The sequence below is a fragment of the Vigna radiata genome, unplaced genomic scaffold (assembly GCF_000741045.1).
Source record: "Vigna radiata var. radiata cultivar VC1973A unplaced genomic scaffold, Vradiata_ver6 scaffold_293, whole genome shotgun sequence".
Lineage (NCBI taxonomy): Eukaryota > Viridiplantae > Streptophyta > Magnoliopsida > Fabales > Fabaceae > Vigna > Vigna radiata.
In genome coordinates this window covers 252,875-263,033 of record NW_014542032.1, presented here as the reverse complement: position 1 = coordinate 263,033, position 10,159 = coordinate 252,875, and the positions used below count along the sequence as shown (strand labels likewise).

The 10,159-nt window shown below is 33.3% G+C and overlaps 2 protein-coding genes across 3 annotated transcripts; both read right to left on the bottom strand.

Moving 5' to 3' along the window:
• Window positions 1–717: 717 nt before the first annotated feature.
• Window positions 718–3,243, bottom strand: LOC106779012. Its single transcript, XM_014667029.2, has 4 exons — window positions 2,339–3,243; window positions 1,962–2,168; window positions 1,794–1,885; window positions 718–1,577 (listed from the first exon to the last, which is right to left on the bottom strand). Exons 1-4 carry the CDS (start codon window positions 3,098–3,100, stop codon window positions 884–886), a joined length of 1,755 nt encoding a protein of 584 aa, XP_014522515.1. The 5' UTR covers window positions 3,101–3,243; the 3' UTR covers window positions 718–883.
• A 1,920-nt stretch (window positions 3,244–5,163) lies between these two features.
• Window positions 5,164–7,655, bottom strand: LOC106779022. Of its 2 annotated transcripts, XR_002666303.1 has the most exons (4): window positions 7,470–7,655; window positions 7,210–7,331; window positions 5,479–5,554; window positions 5,164–5,370 (listed from the first exon to the last, which is right to left on the bottom strand). XR_002666303.1 is itself a non-coding variant. In XM_014667042.2 (3 exons), the coding sequence occupies exons 1-3, from the start codon at window positions 7,613–7,615 to the stop codon at window positions 5,535–5,537; spliced, it is 288 nt and encodes a 95-aa protein (XP_014522528.1). In that variant the 5' UTR covers window positions 7,616–7,655; the 3' UTR covers window positions 5,192–5,534. The 2 variants fall into 2 exon arrangements, 1 of the variants encoding a protein (XP_014522528.1); XM_014667042.2 differs by having other exon boundaries at window positions 5,192–5,554.
• Between the last annotated feature and the right edge of the window lie 2,504 nt (window positions 7,656–10,159).

Sequence of the window (10,159 nt, the reverse complement as noted above, 5' to 3'; positions counted from 1 at the left end):
TTTTTAATCCCAAATTCGGTTTTATTGAACCCTAAATCCCTTTTCAAAAATCCATATTATTATAATTTTACAAGTTGCCAAATTTCACGTTTCAACTCTCAACATGCCACGTGTTCAAAAATTGACACATCACCCTCTCACCTATGCAAAAACTTAACTCCGTTAAATAAATGTAACGACAAGGGCTCTGATAAGATAGAGATTAGATTACCCCTTTGCCTTGATAAGATTAATAGAACTCGAAAATTGAAATGAAAATCTTATTTTGAGTTGTCAAACAACAAATTTTAGAAGTGAGAAAATCACAAATTTATAGTGTAAGACTTAAGAAGAATATGAAGGAAAAAAATTTAACTCTGCTTTATTAAAATGAAACCAGATGACTAAAAATTTAAATAAACTTATAAAGGAAGAAAAGAGAAGAAGAAAAGTTACATTATGTCTTTCTTTCTCTTTTTGTAAGAAATTGCAAGGAAGATGTGGAAGATGTTGTTATATTTATAGGCAAATCACAAAGGGACAAAGATAGTTGCAAAATAAATGTTTTTAATTCTAGTAATTGCATTTGGAAGTTTTATCTTGGAAGAGAAGAATAAAAATATACTCAAAAATTTCCAAATGTATGAATTTCTGAATGAATATTATTAAAATTGCTGAAAAAAATAAAACTGACTTTTAAAATTAGCAATACTCATTATTATAACAAAGAATATCATCTATATATGATATATGTATACATTAATAATGAAAATAATAAAAAATTTCAAACAATTATCAACCTAAGTGGCACGTGACAATAAAATTGATTTCTGAGGAAAGAGTCACCTATTCCAAGAACATACACACACATACATTCATTTTTTACCATTTTGAATGGGAATTGTTAAGGATTTTTCATCTTTATTCTCAATTTTCGAGCAACTTGTGCTGCTTTAGGGTGACTTGGTCGCTTGTTACTATGGTGCTGTTCTACCTCCACCCAATTCATAACTTTCAGTATGAGAGACTGAGGAACTTTCCTCACATCCCCATCTGATGCATCCTTTGTTTTCTTCAAACCCGTTTCCAAGGCCTTCTCGATGAACTCCATAAACCAATTTCCAGCTTCTGTTTCAATCTGCTTTCCTAGTTTGATTGTGTTACTTAAGCTGCATGACCCCCCTGGTTTCTTATTCTCATCATTTTCAGCTATAGGTTCCAGAGGCATCTTTGTAAGCGGGGTAGAACCTTTCTTTTCCAAAATCTCCTTCTGGTTAGAACTGGATCTTAGGGGCCTCCCCATGTTTGCCTTTTGCTCGTGCTTTTCAGGAATGCCAGCCATAGACTTGTTGTACAGAGCACCCCTTCTTTTGGACACGTTTGAGTCACTGATCCCAGTATTGTCGTAGTTCTCCACTACTTCATGCAAAACCTGTTGCTTCTCTGGTTTCTGGCACAACTCTGAAGCTGAAGTAGCTGCTTGTATGGACACCATTTCATTAACTGCTTGCACAATCTCGTTATGGAATTCCAAAAACCGTTCAAAACAAGCCGCAGGAGCATCAGTTCGAGCTGACTTGCATAAATTTGAGAACGTCCTGAAAGGAAACAAAACAAACAAGACATTCCCTACATCAGTATGCAAAGCACAGATAAAATAGAATGGATGGAAGAGCTAATATAGTTTTCATTCAGTCTTCAAAAGATAGAATAGTTTCTCTTTTTGATACTTTGTGTGTGGAAACATTTCCTATTGTCTTTATTTCTCTAAATGCATTGACTCTTGCAGTATTAAACATAAGAAAGAAGTATACTTGAGGGACCGAACTACTGTCTCAGTAGCTGAAGCATCTCTTAAAGCTTGAAGAGCAATCTTCTGAGCCACTTCTCTCTGCTGCACAGCTTCCTGCCAAGCAAAAACAAAGTTCTATTCAACCATTGAACCAAAGAGGCTGAAAGCTAAACAGAATTCATGATTCTACCTTCCCCAGCGAGCTGAGCTTTCCGGGTAAATTCACGGGGAGGCTAAGGTTGTTGCAATTATCAAAAGCAGAATTAGTAGTAGACTGAGATTGGGGTTGAAAAGTGACATTTGAATCCAGATTGTGATTTTGACAATTGGCATCCCCAGTGGAAGGGCCCACTCTTGCATTCTTCAACCGCGGTGGCGGAGTCCCACTTTTCTTCTCCTGCACATGAAATTCACAACTTTCACACACAAGCCCGCCACTACTAAACTAACAAATCTTGCATCAATTTAGCTTACATATTCCATAAAGACAATACTGTTTGAAGAAGATAATAAACTAACATAGTATTTGATGTGAACAACGGAAGAGGAAAAGAAAAATGTACCTACAGCTGAGTTGAAGAGGCTAGCAGCAGGGATTCTATGTTCTCGTTCAGAAACACTCCTGCTCCTGCTAAACTTGCCATTGGAAGAGACAAGCACGCAGCTTTTCCTCATCAATGCAGGACTTTCCCCTTTCACATCACTCATCTTGGCAAGAAGCCCTCCACCAACAGAGCACCTCACAGCAGAAACCGGAGTTCCCTCTCTCCCAACCTTCCCTCTGACCAAAGGTGAAGACATGGCCACATGTTGAAAACCCCCATTCCTCGCTTTCACAGGGGTACACTGCTCAAAGTCCAAATTCACCGGCTTGAACACCATAGGAGAAGAAAGCGAAACCCCATCACCACCATTATTTCCCCAAGACCCTCTTCTGGGAACAGAACTGGGCTTTTGGGCCCTCAGACCCATTAAGGGCTCGGGCGTGCCCACCAGAGGGTGTCTTCCGGGGAGGGGCTTGGCGCCTCGGAGAACGGGAACCGGCGAGCCCGGTTCCAAGCAATCGACGTAGATGAATTGGCCGAGCTGCATCTTGTTGCTGAGAACGACGTCGTCTTGGTCGGAGGGTAGACTCGCATAGATAGAGTGAGAGGAATCGGAGACCTTGATGTAGAAGCCCTGTTTGGGGATCAAATTCTTCTCGTCGAGGTCGGCGGGGACGATGTCGGTGACCTGCAAGAGTGAGCTGCGGTGCTCGCTCGTCGGTTTCACGCCCGTGTTTAGACCGTTGAGGAGCTTCAACACGATTCCCGGAGCGAGTGTTGCCATAACAGTGATGTGATGAACGATGATGATGATGACACTGTTGGAATTGGAATCTTTTGAGGTTGGGGAAAGGGATGAAGAAAAGAATGAAGAAAGGAGGAGCGTGGTGGTCTTCTTGGTTGGGTTCTTCTGATTGTGTTTTTTTCGCTAGACAAGTGGCCGTTGATAACGGTAAGTAGGGCTATGTCTCTCGCTTTTCGAATTTCGGAACGTTGGGATAACGGTCGTTTTTATGCTGCGTCAAAGAAAAACAATAATAATAGTAATAATAATATAATAATGCATGATAATAATAAAAATAAAACCTTGTTCTTCAATTTGTTTCCTAGCGTTGATTTTTCATACTTTTCAAATTACGGTTGGTATTAGATGAACGATAAAAGAAGATTTTCACGAAAAATATAAAATTTCCAATTGTAAATTTGTTCATATAATCATTTTGCTCTTTTATTATGTTTGGGAGAAGGAAATGATACGCAAGAGAAGAAATAGGTACATGAAAAGTAGAGATTGCTTCTTTTTTTTTTTTTCATTCATAAAATAGAGGTTGTTTCATAAAAAAGAATTTTGGGTAATTTTTGCGGAGGAAGAAAAAGTAATTTAAAAAACATTTATACTTCAGAAATAAGTATTATTATTATTTATTTTTATTGGCAGTATCATTTATTTATTATTTTTATCATAAAATCAAAGCAAGCAAGTAAAAAAATAGATAACAAGGAGTTATCTAACTAATATTGCTACACGCTATAGAGATTAAAAAAAGTGAGTTGCTTGCACATAATGGGTTAAATCATGTAATGAACTTTTTATTGAATAAATGTTTTAGTCTATATCTATCTTAAAAAGTATTAAAATATATATATATATATATATATATATATATATATATATATATATATATATATATATATATTATAAAGAAGGTTGAGTTGGATTTCGTTAAATCCGTGAACTAATCCAATTATAATAGTTTGGATTGAATTTTTATAATTTTTTTTTTATCAAATTCACATATTGTGAATCGATCAATAAAGAACTAAGTTGGATTAAATCAACTGGGGAAAAAGTAAAACATCTTCGTCAAATATTTGAAATACAGTTCGTAAGTTAAAAACTCGATTTTTATGAAGTTTGTTGGTGTAGTTCGACATTGTATAAACTACTTGTATGTTATAACCAATCTTTACAAATGAAAATTTATTTTTCCTTTTACAAAAATTAAAAATTGTAGAGAATTGAATTTATAATGAGTGTACCATTGAAAGAAAAAATTGATAGACTTCTTAAATATAATATATATAAATTTAGGGTATGAAAAAAGTAGTTGTTCGAAGAAAACTGAAATAATAAATAAAGTGATATGTAATATGATTTTTCTCCATCTTTACATTTAATGAAACATATAAATAATAAATTAAAATTGTATAACGAATGATTTAGGTTGAAAAAACCAAGACTCAACATCTAACTCAAAGTAATCGAGTTGAGTGTGATTGGTTAAATTATCCAGAGACATAAACATCCATACTTTTTGATTAATGCGAAGTTTTTGTTGTGATCAATTGATGTTCATTCAAATAAATATATTTTTACTGTTCTTTAAGTATTTTTCAAACTTCCAAAGATGGTGTAGTATAGATAATAATGACGGTAACTTGGAAGCTCAAAACAAGCATTGAACCTTCTTCTGAATATGATGACTTTAATTATTTCTCTTAGCCATTGAAAGCAGCAACGGATACAAGTGGCAAATATGTCAATAAACCTTATCCAGAAATCTTCAAACCCAACCATAAAAAAATTCAAAAACATTCAATAATATATATTTCATACTAATATGAATTGATTCTAATTTATGAAAACCTTTTTCTTTATCATTATTTTTCTTTATCCACACAAACCTATATTCCATAGATCTTAAATGTTCCATTTATTGGCCATTTTGCCAAAATGTTGTGTAGAAGAGTTGCATGATGAATGTGATGGAAGCTGGGCAAATGCCTAAGGCTTAAAGATTTAAAGCTATCTACATGAATCATAAGTTGATCATCGAAGCTATGGACTAAAAAGAAATTCAAAACTGTCACAGAATGACAACAACTGGAGATCACATGACATAGTAGAAAATTCAAATCCAAGATTCGTACATGATAAGATCACTTCAAAAACTGGCATACATTTTACATAGAAAATTCTCCCAAATTGAGTGTTTATAGTCGGGAATAGTGTCAATTGACTGATCCTTCCAAAAGCCTCAACAGCAAAAACTCCTTGTAAATTTCAGGAGGACAACACATTTTGACAGTCTCAATAAAGAAAAATAATGAAGTTAAATTATTAATTGCAGAACCTACTAGAAACAAGTATTGAAACAAAACCTGCAACTTATGGTATCTGGATGGCCCAAAAGCACAATATCATTGCTTATGCCATGTTATAGAGGTGTGGCAAAACCTGTCACCATATAAGTAAATGTCAGTGCTTTTGAGTAAAATCTATTGTGGTAACATTAATACCTCAGGGGCACTCGAGAATTAATAAAACGAGCACAAACATAACAAAGCAATTATACAGTAATGAAACAGAACATGACAATAAACATTTGGAAAATGGCAACTTTTTTATCTTTTAGAAGATTACAGTGGAAGACCTCAAAAGAGCAATCCTATCAACTCTATATACACCATTTAAGCTATTAAAGTGTTACATGAGGATAGGCTGCACACAAAATTAACAAAGCAACTTTTGTTATTATCTAAAGGGAAACAATAAGGAACTTGTCAAGGCATTAAAGAACTTTTTGGCAAAAGGAAAAAAATATACTGTCAAACAGAGTTAAGTGGACAAAATATTGACCTCATTGTTATTTTATTAATAAGCCCTATCCACCATAATGCCCCGGAAAAATTAGAATGTAGCATAACCAAACATTCTACTGAAACTGTTCTTAGGGTTAGTGACACTGTTAAACACTTGTTTCAGAAAATAAGAATAGAGTTAAGTGTAGCGTGCAGTCAGTGGTGGTGGAGCTAAGGGGTGACATGAAGATGACATGGTCACCCCAAAAATTATTAATTCTTTTTTTAAGTTTCCTATATAAAAGAACGCCACTGATCCATTTGAGTTCTAAAAGTCTTTGTGCTGGTTTTCCTTCAGTGAAAACTCGTGTCCCCAAAGAAAAACTCCTATACTAGTTGAATATCACCAAAAACCTCTCTTTTGGCACTGTCCTGAGTGATATAAAATCATTTCTGAGGTTATTCCTTTGTTTTTTCACTTGACTAGAAAGAGTATCTCTTAATTCTCATCTGTTTTTCCTCACGACAATCAAAAGTGATTCCGTACACACACTTTGATTGAGCCAATGTTAATTTGATAAACTCCTTTTGGGTCAAATTTCACTTATTTGCCACCAGGTACAGAACGAAGATTATTTTCAAAATGTTCCTTAGTTGTTCCATGCATAATCATTATGTATGCTTAAACCATCCTAAACAGCTTACATAATTTCTTGCTTCCAATTAAGTAGAAGTTGAATGTCAAACTTGCCGCTAAAATAAAGATTGTTTAGAAGTCATGTGTGGTGTACAACTGAATCAAATAACTCTTCTAATTTCTAACATTTGTAATTGGAAAACATTTTACCAACTTCAGTTCCAAATGGAATTGGGATTAGTTTTCGATAACCGATAAGTAACATAGTAAACAGAAAACAAAGTAAGCATCATGTCAAAGACCCTTACAACTTTACATACATCTACGCCACAAGAATCAGCATTGCTTGTGACCAACCATGCAATGTATACAAGAACAATATTCTTAAAGAAAAAGTAACATGGTTAAACTTGGATAAATTCCAAACCAAACAATTTTGGTAACCCAAAAATCTGGACATTACGATTAAATGTTTGACAATTCAAATGAGAGAAATGTTAAAAACACACCGTTTTGAACACTCTTTCATTTCTTGAAATTTACTCAAAAATAAAAACTTGATGGGTCCCATAAATCAGGAAACTTATTTGAAAATCACATACCAGCAGCTCTTATAATTGATAAACTTTTAAGTCCAAAATGTGAAGAGAAAAAAGGTAGAAGGGGGAGGATACCTTCCGAAAGACAACCCCAGTTGGTATTGTGCAAAGAAAGCAGAGAAGTGAACAAAACAGAGGCAGTAGCACTATGTAGCGGCGTCAAAGACAATTGTGCACCAGCCAAGTGCACCGGAAGCCTAAACAGCAATCATAACAACTATTCAGTTCATAAGCACAAAAATTCGTTACCCATGTAGATACCTCACTACAGATTGAAACAAAAAGGGGCAAAGGCAATGAAACGGTGCAGTGAAAAAAAAAAAAGTGACATTTACCGGGAAAACGAGAGGGAGCGTTTTTGGGGAGAAGAGGGAAGTTCATTGAGCTTAATTGGGTGTGAAGATCGACGAGAGAGGAGGGTTCTGGAAGCAGAGGAAGCTCGTTGGAGGGCTTTTCTTGCAGAATTGGCCGCCACCGCCATCTTCTCTGCTCTGCACAAACACTTCTTCCTGGGGGAGAAGGAAGAGTCTACCATATTATGGGCTGGGTTTAATCAAATGGGCCTATGTTCAAAACTACAAATTATAGTTTGAGTATTTTTCTTTCTACACCGAAACTATTTTCAATTGCAGCACCAATATTTTTAAAATAACCCTATTTTGTAAAATTGACCTCTGGGTTACTAGTTAGGAATTTCTTTTGGGATGAGTTTTCTGAAATTTCTTGAACTTAATTATTGAAACAATCTTTGTAGAATATATGAAATATATTATGGAATAAACTCTCCCTAATAGAATTTTTCAGAATAAGCTTTTCATAATATATATATATATATATATATATATATATATATATATATATATATATAACTGCTAAGTGGATGTTTATTTTTCATTTTAGAGAAATTTTTGAAACTTTCACAGTTAGATATGGAGGTGTTTAATGACTTTTGGTATTTCACTTCTCCTATGAGATTTATATTGTAGAGGTTTTAACTTCTTCTGTTAGTTATTTTCTAAAAGTTTAAATTTTTTTTATTTATAATTATTCACCTACATTCATAATTTTTTAATTTAATGAAATCTATTTTGTTATAATAAGAAATAAATAAAATATATAAAATTGTAAAATACACATAAATAGTTTAAAATTAATTTTATTGATGATTTAAAATAACATTCTTTCATTGACAATTACAATGTAAATATAAAAAAAAATACATAAAGTTTAAATAACATTACAAGATTGACCAAAAACATATAAAAAAATCTAACAGAGTCGAAAATTACTAGACCAATTAAAAACATTTATGCTAATGTTGATGATCTAAACATAATCCCTAGCCGAGATAAAAGTTTAACATAGCTCTACATTTGTTTAGTGCCCTGCAAAGTAAAATAGCTTTCCTTCATCAACTACTTCTTTTAAACTCATTCCTCCACCACCACTTTTTAAAATTCCTTGTAATTAGATTCAAACAATATGCCCAACAAGTCATTGTTCGTAGACTCTCGCTTCCATTGCTTTTAATCTTTGGTTGATGATTCACATAAGTGATGTTTTATTTCGTTGTCAATTGCTTTCATCCTCCTATTATTACACATTAGCAGAAACCTTATATTACAGTTATTTATAAAGCTAACTTTCTAATTATGTGCAACCTAAAGAAGCTATTCCATGACTACACAAGTATATACTTCATACGAAAAACATGTATTCCATCAACGACGTTAACATATAACAACCCAACTATTTATAATTCAGCACAACACTCTTTTACTTCATAAATATGCATGGTGTATTTATATTTTTATCAACTGAAGTATAAAAATATCACTTAACATATAAAAACTTCAAGGTTACTGGTGAGTCGATACTTTATTGATTTCACTTAGTTTATTGTGCTAGAATTAATCAGGGAATTATGCTTAATTGTTTGGTATTTTCCCATTTCTGTTAATTGTGCTTAATTTGATCGGAAATTCTAATTTTAATTAATTTGAATATTCTGAGCTAATTATTTGCATTTTTAATTGCAGGAAAAATTTTGGAGATATATTTTGGAGCATTGAGATGGAGACAAATTAATTCAAGACTCTCCAACTAGACATTTTAAAATTAATTGCATTGTAATTTAGTTGTTTAAAACTTTTTAGACAAACCTTTTGCATCTTGGGCCAATTTTGAAAAAATGTTGTTGGGCCCAAAATTGTAGGACACTTGACCTACGGTTTACCTTTTGCATGCGTACGCCTGATTTTCAGTTGGTACGTTTTAACAATGTGTATCGGATTATAGTAGACAAAAATACCCTCATTTATCATGGATTCTAAGTTTTAAGGTCAAGGACATTTAAATAATTTTCATTCTCAAAACTAAAAAAAAAAAACCCAAACCCTTACTCACCTCCTTCATTTCTCTCAACGCTTTCTCTTTCATCTCTCTCACTCCAACATTTTCTCTGTCATCTCTCTCACTCCAACATTTTTTCCTCATCCTACTGTTGTCCCAATTGAAAAAAAAAATCAGAAACCCTTTGTCATCAGAGATATTTTCTCTCTCATCTCAATATTTTCTCTGTCATCACTCCAACATTTTTTTCTCTCATCTCAACCCAATTGAAGATGGTGGTGGTTATATATATTAGTCTGTGTAAAATGAATATAAACTTTGTCACTTTATGTTACTTTTTCCAAATCTCAAAGGTAAAAAATGATTTTACTGTTTTTTATCTTGCACAGTGGTCAAAGTTTATTCTAAACGCCGGTAGAAGTTGATTTAGTGATAAAAAAAAGACATAAGAAAATTAAAGAAATAAGTATAGAAGAGCTCCCTAAGAGTACAATTCTTTCAATTCTAGGTTGTAATCTTACATCATGTATCACATACCAATAGAGAAAGGAAAAAGAAACACTTTGTGTAAAGGGAAAAGGATAATAGAGGGAAATATCTTGTTCTTTAAAAATATAACGAAATGTGGTGTAGATATGTAAATAATGTATGAAAATTTCATTGATTTATGAAG

What these genes read in the sequence shown, in the direction of transcription:
- LOC106779022 (XM_014667042.2), bottom strand. Translation starts at nt 7,615, where the DNA reads ATGGCGGTGGCGGCCAATTCTGCAAGAAAAGCCCTCCAACGAGCTTCC. An exon ending in CGCTCCCTCTCGTTTTCCCG is followed by an intron (nt 7,332 to 7,469) that starts GTAAATGTCACT and finishes ATTGCTGTTTAG; the next exon opens with GCTTCCGGTGCACTTGGCTG. An exon ending in CTGGGGTTGTCTTTCGGAAG is followed by an intron (nt 5,555 to 7,209) that starts GTATCCTCCCCC and finishes ATATGGTGACAG; the next exon opens with GTTTTGCCACACCTCTATAA.
- LOC106779012 (XM_014667029.2), bottom strand. Translation starts at nt 3,100, where the DNA reads ATGGCAACACTCGCTCCGGGAATCGTGTTGAAGCTCCTCAACGGTCTA. An exon ending in AGCTCAGCTCGCTGGGGAAG is followed by an intron (nt 1,886 to 1,961) that starts GTAGAATCATGA and finishes TTTGCTTGGCAG; the next exon opens with GAAGCTGTGCAGCAGAGAGA. An exon ending in ACAGTAGTTCGGTCCCTCAA is followed by an intron (nt 1,578 to 1,793) that starts GTATACTTCTTT and finishes GTTTCCTTTCAG; the next exon opens with GACGTTCTCAAATTTATGCA.